This window comes from Nestor notabilis, unplaced genomic scaffold (assembly GCF_000696875.1).
Source record: "Nestor notabilis isolate BGI_N333 unplaced genomic scaffold, ASM69687v1 scaffold10857, whole genome shotgun sequence".
Lineage (NCBI taxonomy): Eukaryota > Metazoa > Chordata > Aves > Psittaciformes > Psittacidae > Nestor > Nestor notabilis.
The window spans coordinates 25420-47456 of record NW_009937369.1 but is presented as its reverse complement, the minus strand read 5'-3'; the positions used below and the strand labels follow the sequence as shown (position 1 = coordinate 47456).

Sequence of the window (22037 nt, the reverse complement as noted above, 5' to 3'; positions counted from 1 at the left end):
CATGTGCTGCTCACATCAGAGGGACATGGCTTTTTGTATAATATCTAACAGTGGGCAGATGCAAGTAGAAGCTAGTGATGTTAAGGTTACTGATGCTGTAGAAGACCCTAAATGCTCAAGGTTAGTTCTCCACTGATTTAGGTAGGGACACAGCCTCCTCTTTGACAGGCCACAATATCAAAGAGATCAAGAGAAGGATATCAGTGGTAGAACAAGACAAAGGTGTACTTAAAAACAAGGTGAACTGAACCTGTTGTGTGTAAATATGTGCATTATATCTCGTGGGATCAATATTCAGACTTCGTCTGTCCTTGTTTCTTGTTCTGTAAATTACCTAGCTAGAGGCACCAGGTGTAATGTGCTGAAGCTAGATGACATAACAGGAAGATGAGTGGGGAACTCAAGGCAAACAGCAAGTCAAGTCTGACAGAACTAGGCCCTCCTTTATAAATTGCCTGACATGTGCCAAATGAAATGTAATGCTGACAAATGTAAAATAATACCCCAGAAAAATAAGCACGAGCAGAAAATGAGTAGAATTGAGCTACAACAGAAGGACTTTGACTGAGACCTTGAAGAGATGATGGTGCTTGCTCAGAAAATGGTCTGACAATAAGGGAGAGCAATTTGAAAACACGGGAGTCTTGGAATACAAAAGGTACAGAGTGACATTTGATGAGATGCTCAGAATGCTGTGTGTCTCTAGCTCAGCCACCCTCACGCAAAATAGTTAGCAAATAAAAAAGAGGACAAAATTTTGTTCCTGATTTATACGATATTAAGCCCCAGAAGGCTGTTAGAGGCAGTTGGCACAGAAGAGAATTTAAACGCCCCTAGCACCTCTTTGGGTGGGAAAAAAATATTCTGGGAATTTGTTTCACTTGCACTGTTACAATGCAAGATTCATGCTTTCTTACTAGCAGCATCCTCCCTAACACAATGACCAGCTAGGGCACAAGAACCACTCAGCTCATTCTATGCAATCTCATGTGCAGACTGACTTTTTGGCCTCTTTCTTGCCACAGTGCCCACATCTCATAGTACCAGAGTTCCATTTCAGTTATAGGACATCACTGGCTAGATGCAGTTGTCCAGTCTCAGAGTGGGGAGAGGGACGCAGAGCTGCACCACAATCAGCATTCAGAACAAGCACTGAAGAGACACCTGATCTCTACAGGATTATAAAATCTCTTTGATTTCACTTGTCCTGGCTTTCAACCTGTGTAACTCTGTTGAACCTACAAAGCATTTTGTAAAGCCAAGCCACTTCATCTCTCAGTCCTAGGGCTTAGCACCTTTTGTTGTGAGGAGCTGTTTTCCAGATGTTTTCCATGCAAATCAGCCTCTTTGGCTGGGTAGGACAACAAGGTGAGCATAGGACTACTGCTACTTCATGTTCCTTGCTACAAGAATCCTACCTAGATCAGCATTCCTCTTACCTGTTTATGCCATTTTAAAGTTGTGTCAGTCAAATCTTTTGTAGTCAATAAAGAGAGTTAAATAATACCAGTGGAAGTCATCCTGACATCTAACACAGAAACTAGTTACCTCTTTCCATTATCTGTGAGGGGAACCCAGAACAGTAACTTAAACTAGAGGCCTTGTTTTTAAAAGATTGATGTTAAGATTACTCAGGGCTGAGAAATCTAGGGGCAAATAGGATCACTTCCCAGTGGTCTGATCTGTGCCCTTCCTGAACTGAAAAGGGTGATCTCAAAATCATTCTAAGAGTGATTGCATCCAAGTAAAGAAGGCAAATCTATTGCCACCCTTGCATAACTCATTAGGCAATTTACTAGTAATGGAAATCATCTTTAGATAGAGAGATACTTGGGCTCTGCGAGTGGACCCATGTTTTAATGTGGAATGTCTGTACTAACGTGAATTAAATTAGGAAATTAACATCATTGTACCTGATGGGATCATTAAAAATTACATACAGTGTGGCACAGTGGGGCAATATTAAATTCAGCTCAGATTTATCCTCTTTGTTATAGTAAAAAGCACAGACCAGAAAGTAACTTTTTCATAATTCTGTACTGTACTTCAGAGTCAGTGTCTTGAGTGTTATGATTATTTAATCCTTCATTCCACAGTAATTTTCTATATAAAACTACATTAGATCTCATGAATGTTAACTTCAAGAGTAACAGCGTAAAGCTGAGGAAATTGGGAGATAAAATGATGGAAGAACTTTGCATCAGATACTTACCAGACAATACAGATTCTCTATTTTGTGTTGAAAGAAGCAGAATACACATCTTTGTGATTTGTCTTCAGTTTTGCAAATTAATGTTTGGGCAATCAAATTTTAAGTCACTCTTATCTTATAATAGGGTAAAAACATATGACTGTGGAGAAAGAATTGCTGGCTGGTTCTCTATGTTTCTTGCTCGTCCATGTCGCTTGATAAGACAAAGCTCAGACATGAAAAACATGTCACATCAGAAAAATACAAAAGGTATGTTGTCATTCTTAACAATATTTGTAATTCCTCAGTAAACATCAGTCTCTCAGACTTCATACTGTGTATATAACTACCCTGATAAAAGTCATTCAATATTGATCTAGTAGGCTTCACAGGGTACATTTATACCCAAGCTGTGTTTATGCTCCCTTCCACTTCTTCCATTTAGTGCAAGTGTACAGCTACATCAGTCTGGGGATTTTTTTTATATCATCATGACCGTGATTTTTGTCTGGAAACTCAGTGATTATTTTGAAAAAGGAGTATGAAAAATCTATAAACTAAGAATTTATTCTTAGACTAAATGTCATTATAAAAAGGATCAAATCGAAAGACCATCAAAAATCCATAGATATTGCTCTTGCAAATTGTTTTACAAATTTAGTAAAACCTCAGCTCTATCTTAATGATGCATTGCATCATTATCATTTACAGGTTTGAGGAGATTCTTGGAATCTTTCCTTAGTGTCTGGAGCCAAATGAGTAATTCTTTTAATGAGAATGAGTAAGAGGTCAAAGGAGAGATGAGCTGAAATTGCTAGTACAATCTTCCTGATTTTTAACAATCATTTTGGAATGTTGGATTGGGTTTTTTTAGGTCTGGCATCTGCTACAAACATCTCACTGTCTCTTGTGAATGAAGCACAATACCTCCTGATAAATGTAGCGAGCATTCTGCATCTGAAAGAATATATTTCTGACAGGTAAGATCTTTCTGTCTCCAGATGTCTCTCAGTGGTCTTGGATTCCAGAATTTTGCCGTAAGATTCCAATATAACTGTTTTATCTGGAATTTTAGATATAGTAATTGTAAATGTTTAACAAATATATAGGTATTAAACTGCTCATAGGTGCTATGAGCATATATGTACTAAATTACTCATTCTTGCATGATTTCTGATAATTTGGATTAAATGCTTTGTATTAAATCTGTCTGCTAGTCATCTTTAGGAAAACTTAAACAAAATTCTTGTCAAATTATTAGGTGGTGGGAGATTGTTAGGAACCAGACAACCTTTATATGTGGGAAGAACAAGGATAATTACATTTTTTCAACGTAAATAATCTGGCAGGTGAAAATACAAGATCTTGCTTCTTGCTGAGCTATTCTTTCCTATGGGAAGGATGAAGATTTACATTCACAACATTCACAACAGAAATATTTCAAAACTACCTGTAGGATTCATTTCATTTCTTAATTGAAATTGGCTTTACTTGTACAAAAGTGGGAGGTAGAAGCAGCAAATTAAACATTGACAAAGCCCACAGTTCAAAGATAAGGAGCCCATTACCCACCAGATTTTCATATACTGACAATATAAAGTTTTTTCTTTAATATAACTAGGACAGGCTCAAATTGCACAGAAAATCTGCCCTCAAGGCCTCCATCGTAGCTGTGCCACAGCCCTGGCATTTATCTCTGAGTCCCCTTTTCTGTTTTCCCAATTTCCCTGCCTCTGCTTGGAGTCATCTTCTTTCCTTTTAGTCACCCATCAGACATGCCCCCTGCACTGAAATTCCTGGTTTGTGTATAGGAGGAATATGTATATATTTTCACATATATATATCTGTAGGAGGATATATAAACTTCAGGATTTAAAACCACTGACTGAATGAAGCATCATTACAGACGCTGAAGCTTGCATTGCCTGAGGGTTCTCTTTCTTTAGGAGAAGACAGTTGGGCAATTTTAGGATATCATGGCAGTGCTCCTTTGGGAAAAATATGTGGAAAAGTTTTGAATCAGTCCTTCTCTCAGCTGTTTGACTATCCCTTTTCAGTGATGGTTTATGCCTTCTTTTGAGGCTTGACTGGCTTAGTTACATCTCCTTGGGAGAACACCACTTGCAGGCATCCCTTACTCAGGCTTGGCTTTTTCCATGGTGAGACTCAGTAAGGAACCTTCCAGACATGGGATCTGAGGGAAAAGAAGATGAGTAAGGCACCAAAGAGAGCAGCAAGTGATGATGAAGGAGGACAAGGAACTTTGGTAAAATATGCAATGTCAGATGATCCACTGATTTTATGCCTCTTCTAGTATATTTAGGCTTGTAATCTGCTTTTCCTCAAAGGAAACTCCAGATGTGACTGAAGCTGCCATGCTGCCTGAGAAGCATCTGGCTTCCCATTCTGCAGTGCAAGGTGGAAAACTCCTCCCTGTTTTGCCATGCAGGGCTTTCTCAGGGTGCTGGGGAAATAAATTCGGCACTGATATACAGTATCTTCATTCTGCACTGATACTAAATCATGTACCAACTTTCTAAATACTGAATTGTGCAATGCACTTTCAAGAATCTGCATATATGGGTCTTTTTAAAACTATGTCCTTTTTTTAGCTTCTTGGCATGTGGATTTTTTTTTAATGGAAAACTGCTAAGATTTATGACACAATTTCAATCTTCAGTTGAGTTTTAACAATTTCTCTTTGTCTGTTCTGTAAGTTAAAATTAATCTTCCAATTTGCACTTGGGTCTTGAGAAGTGGTCTGAAACAGAAACAGCAATTTAATTAAAAATGGCCATGTAACATACTGTTGGAGAGCTGCATGTACATAGAGACATCCATTGCTCTGGTGTTGCCATTACAGGGCTTCTCTATGAGAATCGAAATGGCCTGGCCTTATGCTCAGATGTTCTTGTTAGAGATACTCCCCTGAATATGTAAATACTCATTTTCAAGTTTGCCTGTTAAATAGGTGTAATGCATTCCGCATTGCAGGACCCACTACTGTGAAAAGTTCAAAGTACCTAGGCTGGCTTTGGCAAATCCCAGTGATTTTCACAACAGACTCTTGAGATTTGTAGGACAAAGATGCTTCTCACTCCATCCACCCAATGCATGTTTTATTTTAAGGAAGGAGAAATAATGGGAATTTACTCAGATACACACTGCAAAGTAATTAGAATTAGTTCTGAGGGTGCAAGAGAGGTACTTTGGAGGTGAGCCTGAGCAGGTTGAAGGCAGAGGGACTGGGGGTAGGGGCACTGCAGTCTTTGAGGAACAGCACCAAGGGATAAAACAATAGAAAATCATAGAAACTCAAAGCAGTTTTCTGAAGTTGGCTTAAGATGCTGCAGGTCCTGATTTGGTACTGGTGCTGGCTGGGGTGGCAGGCACTTATATGTCGCAAAATGCATTCAAAACTAGAGGCTACACAGCACCCAAACTCCAAGAGCCCACAGCAAAGTAAGGAAACACAACAGCATAACTGAACTTGTCCGTGAGTATTATTTTCCTCCTTGTCTGAGTGTCAGCATAGTCTACACCTTCCGTTGGCTCTGATCTCTCTCAGCCATTACAAATTGTGTCTCAGCCATGGTATTGCTTGTGGGATCTCAAGGGAAAACCTGTAACCCTTCAGCTTCCCATCTCACTTTCTACCCCAAGGCTGCTGGAGTCCTTGTGAACAGCAAAGCCTAGGTGGAGTGGGGCTTGTGTGGTTTGACTGAAAATCTGCACAGGCAGTTTATCCTTTGCACATTTGTCTGCTAAAAAAAAAATCATCCAGACTATTTTAAATAACATCAAGACCATTTCTTCACTTACAGGCTTCCTCTGCCAAGACTGATTGATGTGAACAGTTTTCCATGTACCTTAATTTTGCGTGTTTTTTCCTCATTTTAATTAAAACACATTTTAAACTGTATGTCCTTACAAAGTTGGTAGTTTTGGGGTTTGGGGTTTGTTCTCCCCCACGGGCAGAAACTTCTCTTTTCACTACTTACCCAAGTTTCTGCCTCTGCTGTAGGGTGTCATATCCCAAAATTGTCAGACCACAGCTGACGGAGTATCAGAAATTATTCATGCCCATAATAGCTAATGCATAAAGAAATGTTCTTCCCCACTAACAAGGGTGCTGAAAGAATTCTCACAAATTCAAGGCTGTCTTTTTTTCTGGTACTGGTCTGGTTCTCCTTTAGAAGAAGAGTGAAGAATGACAATTCAAAGGTCCAGCCAAGATTTCACATATTTGAATGCAGTCTGCTGCTCTGTCTGTCTCATATATGTTCTCCATACTGACACAAATCTACACTCTGGCAGTTCAAATGCTTGTAAAGAGGTAGAGATATTGCCACAGAGAGATTAATTTTTTTCAAAACACCTACCATTTGGTGCAATCTGCTGCATCCCAAAGGCAAATAATAATAATATAAGAAATATATTCTCTCATAAAATGCCTTTACTGGTCTTTTTCACCTTCAGCGTCTGCTGGTTTTGTCCCTTTTACCATTGCAGTATGTGCGGAACAAGTTTCTATTTGCTTTCTTTCTAGAAGCATTTACCAAGTCAAATGATTGCTAATTCAAAAGATCATTTGTTTTTGTTGTTACGTATGATGTACATATATTTGTTACATATGATAACTAATAAGGAAATAGCTAACAATACACATTGTTCAGAATTGCCTGTCTACATGCTTTCATACCTACAGTTCCGGGTTACACCTCTGAGGAAGACACCTAGAGCATTACATATTGCAGTCAAAAGATTGCAAGTTACAGTTAAATACCTTGTGTCATTTTTATAGCCCTTATAATAAAACTTGGTCCAGGTTATTCTGGAGAATTAGTTGCTGAATCATATTAGCCACCAGATTCTTACAGCACAACCAGCTGGTGCAGTACTAGTTAATAAACTTTATTGTTTTCTTTTTCTCTGTCACCTCTATGAGACAGATTAGAAGAGCCATTGGAAATAGAGGAATTAATCCGCCGTTTCCGTGCCAACATTGTCATCAGTGCACCAGAGTCCTTTGAAGAAGAAGAATGGGCTGAGATTTCAATAGGTGCTCTGCGATTCCAGGTACGAACACATCTCTCTTGTCCATCACAGAGTATTTTGACCACTGGAGACAGAGCGATTTTTGCAATGTTTTGACCTCAACATGGGCGGCACAGTTTGTGCAGATGAAATTTATGGAGGACGTAAGAAAAAAACATGCTGTGACCTGTAGTATACATGCTTCAATATAACTGAGACGTTTTGACATATTTCTCCGTGTCTTTTTGTTTTAATTTCATAATTCATAAAATTTCCCACCTCTATCCAACCGAGCAGAATACTAATCACTGTTCTGAGGCAGAGTTTGCAGTAAGCATTTAGTCAGTATTTTCACAAGAGAATACTGGTTGCTGTTAAGCATAATAGTCCAGATGTAACCTCGGATTGCTGAGCATCAAGCAATGGATTGCCAAAAGACCAGACGTGAATACAAGTGAACAGTCTATTGCCCTCTGTTGTCTACATTTTGTCTTAATCTCCATTCAAGACGTTTCCAAGTCTAGCCTGGCAGGGTTTTTTCATACGTTGTGCTTCGTATCATAGCTAACAGCACAATGTGCTTCGTACTGTGCAGAAAATGCTGAAGAGACAAAGTTTGTTGGCAAATACATTTTCTTGAGAAAATATTCAACAAAGGATCCATGAAGAAGCTACATATGAAACCTAAGGGAATGATGCACACACATATTACATGTTCTATCGGATTTGTCTGGCACTTAGATATGAAATATGTATTTGAAGATGCATTGCCTAGGACATGAAAGTGGCTTATTCATTATTTTCTTAGGGGTGATAATGAAGGTGTGAATAATAAAAGTGCTAAGGTCAAATATAGAAGCTCTGGTGGACACCACTCCTATTTCTTTCTGGTCAGCATACTGTAAGAAGTGGACAAGTAATTTTTTTCTGTAAGGGTGGAAAATAGGACTTATCTGCTCTTTTTATGGGTACTTTGATCAGTAAGCTGTAATAAGACTTAAAGAAAACTGAGGAAAAATTCCTTTAGGTAGGAAATGAGGAACATGAAGGACAAAATCCTTAGTGTATAGCCTGTTGGAGGCTGGAGTTGCACTAGGGAACTCAGCTCAGGATCCTGTTGTGTTAGATACTGTAAAACTACAAAATAAAAGGGCATTCCTCTTTCTGGCATTGCAATACTTTAGGAATACAAGCAAAAAATAGAAAGGCTTATGCAAGTTGTGTTGTCTTTTCTAGTTTCTGCCAGGTCCTTATTCAGATACTGATGTAGTAACGGTAGAAATTATGTTAATTGTTGAAGAAGCTGTTGAACAAAGCAAAGCAGGGGAAAATATTTCCTTCTCTGTCTTGTTTTCTTGTTCTTTTAATAAAATATTAAAGCTGTGGAAAATAATCTTCTGAAAAAGCTGCCAAATGTATGGTTTTGATGATTACACTGAAAAGCTGTAAAAGCAGTTCTAGATGTATCTCAAAAAAACCTGAAATAGCACTTCAGATCAGCATATAAAAATGTTGGCAGTGTAAGGTTTAATTATTTGCCCTATTTGAAATTTATAACACATTTTACAAAGGTAGAATGTGTATACTGGGATACTCTTTAAGAACAGTTAGTTTCTACAACGTACAGCTTTGCTAAAGTTAGGGATACAGTATTAAGCAAAACTGCAATATGTCTTCCTTCTTCATTTGAATGCTTTAAGAAGAAATCTGTTCAGGGTTTTTTTCCATAGAAACACATAGAAACACACCCTATTTCAAACAAGAATTAACTTCAAGATCCATGCTCTGTATTACATATGGTGTTAGACTAGGGGATGTAATTATTCCTTCTGATGATATAAACTTGTGAAAATTCACATTTTGCATTCTGATGATCTACAAGTGCCATGCATATATGAAAGACACTGTGCACTTCAGCTGCACTGAAACAATGTAAAGCAAACCCAAGAAAATCCTCCTTGAGTTGAATCCTGAGGCGATGTCTTGATTTTGTATTCAGTTCTCCTTTGGGCATGTAGCCCTGCCAGCCCGTAGATGAAGTGAAGCCATCAGGAAATGCAATTATGTAAATGTTTGTATTTCTCAGATTCTGTCTCTGGGAAAGTTTTCCTTAAAAGAATAGAAAATAAAAGAAAAAAGTGAATTAAAAATTCAGTGAGACCTTCAGAAGTAGACCCTTTGAAAATGTACCCACTACATTAGGTGAACAGGCCTGACCTCTTACATAATGAAAGCATAAAAGAACACAGGAAAGGTATGTGAGAGAGAAGTGTTTAAGGTATTATGGTGGTCAGAAGCTTATACTGTTCTGTGTTGTACTGCTTTGATATACAGCTGTGAACCTTCTTTAATCAGGTTGTGGGTCCGTGTAGCAGATGTCAAATAATCTGCATCGATCAACAGTCTGGGGAACGAAACAAAGAATTTATGCAGTCCCTGTCTGCGGCCAGAGGTAGAAAGGTCAGTACAGCACTCTAAAATAGCTGCATAGAAAGATGTGGTGACTTTATTGCATGCATAGTGAAATATCTGCTGAGAGAATATTCATGACTAAGTTGTTACACTAATCCATTTGTTTTCCCAGTAAAAAGAAGATGCACTTACAACCCAGATATGACATTGTTTATTTCCATTAAATGCTCAACATGCTTTTATTCAGAAATTGACTATTAATATGTTGGGGTTTTTTTTCAGTGCTTGCTTTTATTCAGTATGTACTGCTTTACAATGATGTGTTTATTTTGGTCTTGAAAAACAAGAGCTGATGATGTCATTCAAGAAGACAAATCTGCAGAAAAATCAGAGTATTTGATATGACACAGTTAGCTCATAAGACTAAACTCTGTTCTTACTGTGAGAAACTACTTAGCAGGAAAAACAGAGCAGATGTAAATATAGTCAAAGCTGAGAGTAATTGTTTGGCTGGAGAATAAGTGTGAAATACAGGTGTTCATTGGAGTCCTCATGCTTCCTGAAGCTGCATTGTTTCTTGGAATTGAGAGTGCTCAGATGATGGCTAGATGGCACCCCAAAAACTTCACAAATCTCCTCATAAGTATCTATTTATCTGAAAAATCCTTACTTTAAATTCATTACTTCCTATTCATTAAGCTCCTGTTGTAAAAGTTTGTTAGCCAATCAGGGCTCAGAAGCCTTGCCAATACCAGCCAAACACCAGAGATTGGGCACAGCACAGGGGCCAGAGCAATGACAAATAGGTTGAAAATCATTCACCCAAACAATGCACAAACAAGTTACAAATAAGACATTCTTTGTTTGGAAAAAAAAAAAAATACATTGATTTGTCTCAGTGACTCATTAAGGAAACAAAAGGCTACATTTTCAATGGATGTTATCCTTGGTGAAAAGCTCTGCCGGCTCCGTCTTGGAGCCAGCCATCTGGTGCAGAGTGAGATGGGGGAGAGGGGAGCAGGCAGGGGCCAGCTGTCTAGGCACAGCTTCCCGATGACCTGAGATGACTTTGGTTCGCATGGCAGGCTCTGGCACCCAAATCCTGCCTTTGTGAGATGAGATCCTGGCCATGGTGGGTAGCCTGAGGACAAGAGTCCTCTCCAGGCAGTGGTGATCCACAGCTGGCTCTGGAACACCTGGGACACTTTAAAGAGCATTCTGGCACTCTGTGCAGGGATGTTGCCTGGCTGCCACATATGCAGGGGTGTGGTATGCAGAGGACTTTCTCTAACCCTGTAGGTTTTACTGGATTATGATTTGAATTGTCTGTAGAAGGAAAGCAGTCTGTATTCAGGGACCTTCACAAATGGCAACAAAACCTTATCCAGGACATAGATTCTCAGAAGAGGCAAAACATCTTCTGCATGTTTCCCCCAGCAAAGGTGAGCTCGTGTTTCATTCTGATTAACTCAGCAATGGAAATATTTTCTGGATACAAGCACTCCTAGAACCAATTACTCGTTCAAACAGAACTAAGGCAATGAGAGCAATCCAGCCTCTCGAGAACAGCCTGGCACCAGATAAAAGGCACATGGCAAGGCGAGGCGCTGCTCGGCAGAGCACAGTGCTGCTATTCACAGTGGGGGAGTGCTCAGCTACGCAACCATAGTCATGCTGCAAAGAACCAGGCCTTCAGCTCTTTCTTTTTTTCCCAGCCTTCAGCATTGCTGGCAGATGGGATCTTGTGAGCATGCCCTGCTCTGCGTAAGGCGAAGTCCTCTGGTTAGCTTCACAGCTGAAAGAGATAGTTTGAACTGGTAGTTTTGCTTGAACTAGTCTGAGAAGACCTCAGAGCCCATCCCTCCTGCAAATCATCTGCTTATCAGTGAGAAGCACCTGAGGACTATGGCATCCTCAGTGTGCTAAGCAGGCCTAGCAGCGGGCATTGATCCAGACTTTTCACAGTTCACAGTGGAGAGAGAGAAAGAACATCGAGTTCATGTGACTGTGTTAAATTGCAGAGTTAATCCTTTGGTGACTCATGTCTCTAGCTTGTGCTTTTCTGTTAAGGAGTCATCTAATAGACTTCATTTTCTTTTTTTATCAGATACAGATTCAGTGAAGGAATTTAGCACTGTTTGTTCCCAGCTGTCAATAATGCAATTTGAACTACAAGAAACAAATGTAGCAAAATAAGATTTAAGCTTAATTTTGCACTACAAGGGGTACTGATATTTTTGAAAGGGTGTTGTAAGTTGCTTGATTTCCAAAACATTAAAGATACTGCACATACAAATGGATTTCAAATCCTGAAAGCTTAACAAGAGAGCCAGTTGTCAGTATTTACCATTTAGTTTTGTTTTTCCAAGAACACCAACCTGGAAAAAGATATCAAACTTTATCAAACTGGTAGCCCAAATAACAGCACTGCCAATGAACTTCAATAATGTTCTAAATAAAGCAAGGCTTGGAAGAGGTGGTTCAATATTTATTTCTGAAATCATATTTTTCTCCATCCCTCTGAGACTCTGAGAACCTGCTGCTCCAAGTTGAAAAAATTGAGTCTTTGCATGGATGGATTGCAGCTGAAATTCAGAACCACCTACTGTAATTAGCCACACAAGATATTTGCATGTTTCCTATTAAATGAAAAGCAGGGTGCTGAAGCCTAGTCAGCTGCTTTTTATGAAACCTTTCATCACATTGTTTGAAATAAAACACAGACACCTCTACAAAGCAAACTTGAACTCTGCTGCCACCAGTTCTGAAGAAACACTCATTAAGGATTCCTTCTGTAATTTTTGACTGAAAAGGAAAAAGGGGCTCTCCTTCTGCGGCAGAGCTCTCTCTGTTATTGCAGGACATTGTGAAACACCAGGTAACTACATTAAGGAAATAGCCTAAAAATAGCCATATGCTGTTTCACATGCTTCACCCCCTGATGCCAGACACACATAGACAGAAAGGAGAGAACGTTGTATTCCTGCCCATACTCTGTGTTTTGCAGATGCAATTTAATGCTAACAATAGCGGAAGCCCTGTGGGTAGATTTCCAGCAGTGCTATAAGCTGGGACTTGCTGTCAAGGTAGCAAAGGGAACTGCATTAGCAGTCTGCCCCAGCATAAATGTATGGATAGCGGTACATCAAGAGAAATCCATTATGTTTGCACATGCCCTCATACACTAAAGGGCTTGTGTTTTTTTCCTGTGGGCTGTTGATTCTCCTTGATGTATCTCATTGTGCCTTGGGAGAGCTTCTTTCCCTGTAGAATGAGATGCCGTGCCTTTGGACTGCTTACTGAAATGTTAGCAAGGATAGCAAATTACTTCTCTTATCAGATGCATCATTATCGTAATTTTCATCGTAATACGGGGCTTTATACTATGCAATCCTTTTCATCCAAAGATCTGGAACATTTGCAAACAGTGATTGATACAATTAATAGACCTCTGAAATGCTACAGTTCTCTTTTCTGATTGGTGGCTGAACTGGAAAATGCATTTATTTAAGGTAGAGCAAAGGAAAATCAGTCTTAGAAAAACATTCTGCTGCCCATGTATTTTCTGCAGAACAAAATGGGGACTTTTGACAGCAAGTTAAAACTTTCCTTTTTTTTCTAATATAAAAACCCAGCATGCTAAAAGTACTTCCACTCGCCTACTTTTACTACTAAGTTTTGGTGAATACAGAGCTAAGAAAACATCCTTACATTAAAAACAAAACAAAACAAGCACAAACAAAAAAAAACCCCACACTTAAATAATTGCATCTCCCAAACCTTTGTATGGGAGGGAGGTTATGTTATTGTATGAATAAAATCATAGAATCAACTAGGTTGGAAAAGCCCGTCAAGATCATCAAGTCCAACCATTACCTCAGGACTGCCAAGACCACCACTAAACCATGTCACTGAGGGCCTCATCTACACGGTTTGTGAACACTTCCAGGGACAGTGATTCCACCTATTCCCTGGGCAGCCTGTTCCAATGGCTGAGCACCCTTTTGGTTAAGAAATATAATAATATCCAGTCTAAACCTCCTCTTGCATAGCTTGAGGACGTTTCCTTGTCTTAAGTGAGCAGACATGAACAGGTAAATTCATCTGTTGGGAGAAGGCAGCCGAGAGCTACATCCAGGGGCAAAATCCATAACTCATCCATCCAAAGCTAAATTTTAGCATGCAGTATCAGTTATGGGCTTGTTATACATTCTAACAGGGCATTTTTCCTACCAAGTGGTAGTCTGAATTAACTCATTGTTTAGGAGCTGTACCATGAAGGCGCTTCATCTCAGCCTTTCTCAGATGTAGCACATCAAGTTTCTATCTTACAGAAGGAGATACTGCACCCAGGATATTTCTGTCACTGAATATCTAAGCAGTGCATATTACTGTTGATCCAGTATAAGTACTTGAAACAACATGCAAGAATGACAGCATTTTATAGATCCTCTTTTAAGTGAGTGTGATGACTATCATATGATTCACTGTTGGCAAGAATAAGTACATTTTATCTATTTCTTCCAGCAGTGAAGTGTTGTGCTTTTTCCTAATCATGAGCTTTACATTTTTTGTTCCTATGAAGTTTAAGAGTGATAGGAAGAGCCCCTACTGCCATCAGACCAAGCAGATAAAGCCACTGAGCTCTCAGCCCAGCAATCCCTGCCCAGTTCTTGGTGTATCCTGGGAAGGTTACATGCAGAATAAAATGCCCTTGAAGTCAGGAAAAGGTAGCAACAGCAGAGAGAGATTATATGTTTCATTGTAATAACTCTGCAGGCTATAATCTCTGCATCTGAAAGCCTCATTTTTCATCAGTAAAATGTGAGAAGGGCAAATTTCTATCTTTCTCTTGAAACAGCTGAAATGGCAGGATGCACATCTTTTGTGGTTGCTGCAGGGCTGTTGCTATTATCAGTATTTGCTGAGTCAATATTTGTAATTACTGAAAAAACAAGGAAATTCACTTAAAAGATATTAAATCCACTTCTGGTACTCAGGAGCTAAATTTTGGTCGTAAGAACATTCAGAAAAGGAAAAGGTCAGCAATTCCAAGCAGGTGTTAGTACTAAAGTATGTATACCATCAGTATACCATCACCTTGAAAACTCCTTAGGCATCACCCAGTCTCAGCACCAAAAAAAATACTATGAGACTTTAGATGTCAAATCAGAGTAGAGAAATACTAAGGACCATTACTAAATAGTATATGAGAACTCCTGAAGATAAGATGTATTCATGCATGCCTTTTCTTAAATAATTCTGAACAGTTTAAATTGATTTAAGAAAAAAAATATGCTAAATGATTCACTACAACAGAAAAATAGGCAAATCAAATTCTCTACAGTGAACAAACTGCCCAGATGTGGTTTAGTCTCGTTTTAAGATAAATAGAGATGTCAATACAGTAAATATAAATAAAAACTTCTCGTATGTCAAATAAGTTCATTTACATGGATGAGTTATAAAATTTCTTTCTGTGTAAAATGTGGTGTAACATGGACTAATATTCACTTTACAATATTTGTTTGCCTGATTTTTTAAAACAGCAAAATTATGGCAACTGTCCTTTTTGCACTAGGGTATACAAAGTAAATCCAAGTTACTAATCACAAGGCTGGAAAACACATAATTTATACCAACAGAGAAAACACAGCTTGACAACAAACAAGAGAAAAGCAAGAATGGAAATATAATACTGTGTACTTTAATATTTTAAATAGAACAGTCACTACCTTACCATTTTAGCATCACAGAATCACAGAATGGTTTGGGTTGGAAGGGACCTGAAAGACCATTTAGTTGTTCCAACCCCCCTGCTGTGGGCAGGGACACCTTCCGCTAGACCAGGTTGCTCAAAGCCCCGTCCAACCTGGCCTTGAACACTGCCAGGGATGGGGCGTCACAGTTGATCCAACACAGTCACTGTGATAAATGGCTGGGATCTTACTGTGCTGCAGTCATTAAACACTCAGCATTAAACACTACAACACTGACCATACAGGCTTACCCTGTGTCCACTACTGTTGACACCATTATGGTGACAGGTATCAAAAAAGTGTCATTAATAGGATAGACCTGATCAGGAGCAACTCATACCACATATATGTGAAATGCTGGTGAGATGAAGTAGTAGCAGAAGTAGCCCAAACAACTCTGCTTGCTGTTTTTCTTTTTAATAAAGAGGGAGAATAGAGGTTTGGTTTTAATGAATTCCATTTGTTTGTTTATTTACTTTACACTTTAGAGTGGCTGGTACATTCTGGCTGTAGCCTACCAAAACAAAATACTTTTTATTGAAAGCTGTAAAAAAAGACAAGAAAATTAGTATTGGGTTTCCAAGGTCCTCAGTTTGAAGAACAAAAACCTTCTGAAGTCTACATATCAATTACCAATTTGATGTGATCTTCAGCATTCCTTTACTTCTTACTTTATATATTTCTTTAATTAACTATTACCTAATCATTTGGAAAATATCATCATGAGATTGTGAGTCTGTTTCTTGCACATTTCTAAACTCTCACTGTTGGAAAACAAAACCACAAAACCACACCACTCTCTTACTGTGACCTTGCCAGGTCACGCCCAGCTGTTTGCAGCTGCAACTGTAATATTCAACGTGCTTAAGATCAAGGCCGCACATAAAAGTGCAAACACTCTGATCAGGTTGTATGGTCAGTGGGTGAAGTGGTTGTGTTCCTTTTTTCTTTAATATTCAGTATCTTGAGGACACATATCTAAGTATTTTTAATATTTACATAGGGTAAATGACAGATAACAAGTGGTAGACCTAACAAACTTTCTGAATATTTTCTGCAAAATATACTGAAGTGCTCATGACAACAAATGAAGGGAAATTCACAAAGGCTAGACAGAAAAAAGTTCTGTTAACAAAGGGAATAATTCATGGTAGAAGATGCAAGACTTTTTCTCATGGTTTTAACATGCATGCATTCTCATGTTGCCTAGACTTTATTGGTGGTAATGCATTAACTGTATTTGTCAAGAAGCCAGAACAGTCATTAAATGACAAGACTGCGAGGGAGTGTAAATTACATACATGATACTATGGAACTCATGATGAAATATTACGTTATTTATCCCCTTACTTCTTGAATAACATGGGATTAGCTTTTATTTACCAGTCTATTATAGTTAATCAGTTAAAAATGTTCTTAATTACATGGAGATAGTTCATATGTCCTTATTTTTAAAGCAGTATTGTTTTTCTAAATGTATCTGGGTTGTGAGATCCTCTATAGGTCTGATTACTTTAACATGAGTTGCATCTCAATAAATATTTTGCTTTTTTCAGACAAACTTTGGCATATACCTGATGAACCAGCCCTTGCATTCATCCTTTCCAGATATTTTATCGGTTGGGTCTCAAGTACTTCCAGTGCTGAAGGAGAATATGGAAATTCAGCCCCCGACATCCAGCAAAGAAAAATGTTCAGGATAGATTCTCTGCTGGAGATGAGATTTCGATGCAAGTCCAGGGAAAAGTCAGTAGTCAGTTACTAAAAAAAAAAAAAAAAGCTTCCACTTGTTTGGTTCTGGTTTAAGTCTTTTAATTTTCTGTTTGCTGTAAATGCTATCAGATGACAGAACTCTTGATAATTACAGCTCACCTACATGTTTATGCTTGTGATTAGGTTACAGCAGCCATAAGTCTATTTTGCTCAATTGCTTCAGGATGCAACAGGTTTGATCAAGTTTTACTGGTGGATGACTCCCAAAGCAAGCACAACATCATTGTCAGAAACCCACATCTCAATGAAGGAAAGTAAACACAACAATGCACTGCTTCCTTAAGTTGCTTTGTTAAAACCACAGTTAGGAGAGAGGATGCAGGACATGTTTTGGAAACAATGTGGGTGGGATGGGAGCAGCGGGAGAGCGGCATGAGAGTATCAGCAGTCCATTCAGCTTTCCAAAATGAAACTGAAGGTAATGAAGAGGGAAATTTTATTGGGACTTCCATGTCTACCTCTTCAGAAGTGGTGTGTGAAGATGCCAGAAAGGCACAAAGATCAAGGAAGATTCAGTATGCCATTTGCAGAACACGTTCCCTACGAAACGATTTCATGCATTCATTCTCAACTCCTTTCTCTCATTCCCATTTGCTACTTTTCCATCTGATTTATTTCATGTGATGATTTCCCCACTGTTTCATTACATATTTGTGGATGTTGACACTTTTTTTCTAATCAGAGCTCCTTCAACTAATGCAATCATGTTTTCTATCTAAACTTAGTTTATATTCAGCGGTCTCTAATGGCCACTTAAGGGACCTCTTTATTAAGGTTGGATAGATAGAAGGAAAGTTACTTCTCCATCCTGAACAGCTCAAAGTATTCTTTTTTCTTACTCTTTGTGCATTTGATAACATCCTTCTTAGGAGGTTTTTCAGTTCTTCATTCTTCTAAATGTGACTCATGCTTTCTGTTTTCTGAGAACAAATACCTGAAAGTAGGACTTGATCTGAAATACAAATATAGTGAGAACTATAAAAATAAATAAAGCAAGACATACAGAAAAACAACACATGGAAAGTCAATGTAATGCAAGACTGAACACATTGAGGCCAGGTGTTTTATGACCCCCTACATGTGTCCAGCCAGCCACAGGGAGATTTCATGCTTTCAGGAAGTCCTTCTGGAAGAGGAAATTCTCCTAGATTAGCTGCTCTATTGCCATTTGGAAAGTGAAATTTTGACCTTGCTAAAAGCACTGTCAGAACTCTCATCCACTGTGATTTAGGTCTTCCTTGGGGCAATTTGGCTCAAACTGCGTGCAAGTGCTTCTGGCTGGAGCAATCCTTGAGTTGTTTGAGAATATTCCTGAAGGGGAGCAGGTGGGATTGTGAAAGAATTGGTCATTCTGAAAGCAACTACCACAGAGTGGGGTACTATGGGAAAAGGGAAGTGCATAGGCCAGTGTGTGAATCAGAATTCAAACAGTATTTTTTTCTTTCTCTTTTTTTTTCCCTGGTTTCTTCTTGCTTGCTTGCTTTCTTTTGAAGAACTGGTTTTACTCACTTCAGCTGGAACAGACTCTCATTAGTCTCTCAGCAGAGCTTTGTAATGGAAATGAGAAGAGACATTATCTCTTTCTTCCAACCTACCCTAAAATACATGGAAAAAGAGAGGTGTTTCAAATGTATGTAAACTGAGGATCAGTTTTGAGAGTTGTACCTTCCACTTCAGAACCCAAGCACTGCTCTTTGATGTCTGCTTTGAAAAGCAGAAATTTTGTCTGTCTAATCATCAATTATCTAACATAGTAATCAGCAGGCTTTTTGGAACCTTCAAGAACAGTTTCCTGGTATTTAAATCTCTTAACTGTTTTACTCTGCCTTTCTGTTATGCAGAGCATTGTTTTATTGGATAGAAAGCCAGCACAGCTCTGGCAAATTTAATACAAAGAGACCTGCTGTATGCTGACCTTCAGGTGATCTCTGGTGCTTTGCTCTGTCCTCTTCACCTCACCAGTATGTCATTTGTTTAAAATGGCACAGAAGTTAGAAAAGGAAATTGAAAGCAAACCTCAACAAGCTCTCTTTCACTTGTTATTTGATTTACTACAAAATAAGTCACTTTGGTACACAATGGCTTGACAAATACAGTTTGTGAATAGCCTTAATGCAATGTATGATAACTAAGGATGAGAGGAGTTGAACTTTAAAAATGTCATGCTTGGTCATTTTGACCTATTATTTACAGGCAATTACACTTTCTTTCTGCTATGGTTTAGTAATATTAGATCAAGAATAATTTTGTCATTTTACAGGGGGGAAAAAAGATTTTCTTGATGTATGAACATGCTCATTAGTATATTCTGTGCATTTCCCAGAAGGCTCATCTTTGTGCTACAGTGATAGGAAATGTCACAACACTTCAGATTGATGGAATAGACATAAGGAATCTTTCACCTCAACAAAGGATATTTCCCTTCTAGTAAGTGGAGTGTTCCTGCCACTATTGATATGCCTTCCCATCAATAATGACAAAATCTTCTCAGTGCCAATACTCTATGGAGAAACTTGAAGTAGGAAGTCACTTTTAAATGACATGCACTGTAAATCTGTAGAAAGAGCATCCCTCCCATAATGTGAACAAAAAAAGACAAAACTTAGCATAATGCAAACCAAGGTACTGCAGGAGCAAAAAGGGCATAAACACTTCAAAAGGCTGTATATATTACAGTTCAAGATTATAATGTTCTATAAGGGATGACTTCTTGACCATCAGAGTATATAGAAAAAAAAACATTACATATGAATAACTTCTTCTAAGTTCTTCCATTGCTGCAAAATTAATTCTTTGGACTAATCACAGATACATGTTTACCTTATATGGATAAGAAATGTACTTAATACAGTATTTCCAGAGTGCTGTATGTAGAAAGTCCTCTATATATACGAGAACTAAATCTGTATTTCCTTACAATGAATTATTCAGACACATTCCATTTTCTGTGGGACTTAACTCCTTCTCAAATCTCAAGGTAAAAATGGTGATTATGACAAGCTCTAATAATAGCCAGGAGGCTCAAATCACAAACTAGAAATCAGCATTTTTAGGAGAAGCCTCTGAACTGTGTTCTCTGATATGAGTAAGATATTTCAGATACAGTTTATGATTCATATGCTTTCAATAACATCCATCAAAATATGGTCAAAATTTTAGGTCATCCTTCTGTCAAAATTATACACTAATCAAAAGGAAGAACTGCATAAAAAGTGTGATTATTGTTCCTGAATTGTAGAGATTATGCTATGCATTTCTTCTTCAATCTGGTTTTTAACTCTCTTGGAAATGAAACCAATAAAATATATATTGTGCTTGACATGTCTACCAGTGGTGGTTGCATTCTTGACCTCTGAATTCATCAGATGCTAAGTTCTGCTTGGAGGCATTACCAGGCTCATAGAGCGAGTATGTGGCTCAGGACTGAAAGGATGTCTCATCTCTGCTGGGATTCACACGTGAGGTGATCCTCCATGTATTGCACTGAAGGCCTCTGTCTATTCAGCATGCCAATCAGTTGGACACTCAGCTCAGGGCCTGCACAATATGCACTAATAATCACTGGTTTCCTTTAAAAGGTATCCAGAGGCAGTCCTGTTGGAGCCATCTCTATTATCCAAAGGTTGGAGCTTTCACAAAGAGTGCTGGACAAAAGAAGGTTCATTTCCCTCTCCTTTGGCTGGAGGGATCCAACACCATCTTTCTCTACTGCCAAACCAAACCCATCAGTCAGTAGGTAAGACTAGGGACTTAAAAGGACTGTATTTGTGGAAATCACGGAGAAGGCTTGTCCCTCCCTTCTCATGAGATTTACATCGAGATGGTCTGTGATTCACTGGGCCAGAGAGAGAGGGACATGGGCACATTGAGGCAGGATCCACTTGTGACTCCGAGCTACTCATTCATGCTGATTTGGATTCAATGAGGGTGGGAGGAGAAGAAGAGCATGACTCTGTAACCCAACAGGTAGGTCACTTCTATGGAGGTGAAGATGTGGCTACATCCCTGTCTCTCTGATTATACAATTGTCATGAGGCAACTACTTGGACAAAACATAGACGCAGCCCGCAGAGAAAAGAGGAGAAGGCAGAGTGCTCCTCCTCTGTGCTGGGCATGTGAGACACTGGCTTACAGAGACATGTCTCTTTCCTCTGGCCACCAGTGTTTAAGTACAAGGTGGAACTTCAGCAAGAACAGAGGACAATGCTTCAAGCATCTTCTGGAAAAAGCCATTAAGGGAAACGAGTTTGAGTCTTCAAAAGCAGAAATGGAAATGAACCCAGGCTTCTGACTTCTTGCTAGGTGCACCAGCCACAACGCCAAAGTGATGTGGAAAAAATGTGGGAGGGAAAGCAAAGTGGCATCTCCCGCAGTAAAAGTTTAAAAGAAAATAGTGATACACATGCCTTTGCCACCTAGTTTTTAATTTTTTTAGGAAAGAAAGGATGAAGGTATCCTCAGACCCATAAATATGATTCAGAGAACTCAGAGTAAATCAAGAGAGAGGTGCCTCTTAAGCAAGGTGCCATTTAAGAGGCCTCTCTTCCCTCCCTTTCATGTCAACTAGCTTACTTAGCTGCTCACTCAGTGTGAAGACAGTTGTGGGTCCCTTCCAGTGGAAAAAAAAATAGGCAGATGCCCTGCATAAGAAGGAAAGTGACTCACTTAGGACTGCAGACAGGGGTTGATATGTGGGAGGTTTGACATGGGGCATCCTTGAGCATCACTGCCATGTGCAGAGGTACACCAGAAACCTCTGTGTAATAATCCCAGAAATATGTGTCACAAAACAAGTTAGTTGTCTCTCTGCTGGTGCTGTGAAATCATCCTGGATGGGTGATGTGCTGTTGGGGAACAGATCATGG

The 22037-nt window shown here is 38.9% G+C and overlaps 1 protein-coding gene across 1 annotated transcript in view; it reads left to right on the top strand.

Annotated features, from left to right (window-relative positions):
* Positions 1-17102, top strand: part of MOCOS (molybdenum cofactor sulfurase) — a gene marked incomplete at its 5' end in the record, with an annotated part of 91560 nt that extends 74458 nt beyond the window's left edge. Inside the window, 6 exons of the mRNA XM_010018805.1 lie at positions 2337-2461; positions 3066-3171; positions 4249-4253; positions 7140-7270; positions 9584-9688; positions 16956-17102. Coding sequence (XP_010017107.1) covers positions 2337-2461; positions 3066-3171; positions 4249-4253; positions 7140-7270; positions 9584-9688; positions 16956-17102 — 619 coding nt within the window. The remainder of the gene's footprint in view (positions 1-2336; positions 2462-3065; positions 3172-4248; positions 4254-7139; positions 7271-9583; positions 9689-16955) is intronic.
* Between the last annotated feature and the right edge of the window lie 4935 nt (positions 17103-22037).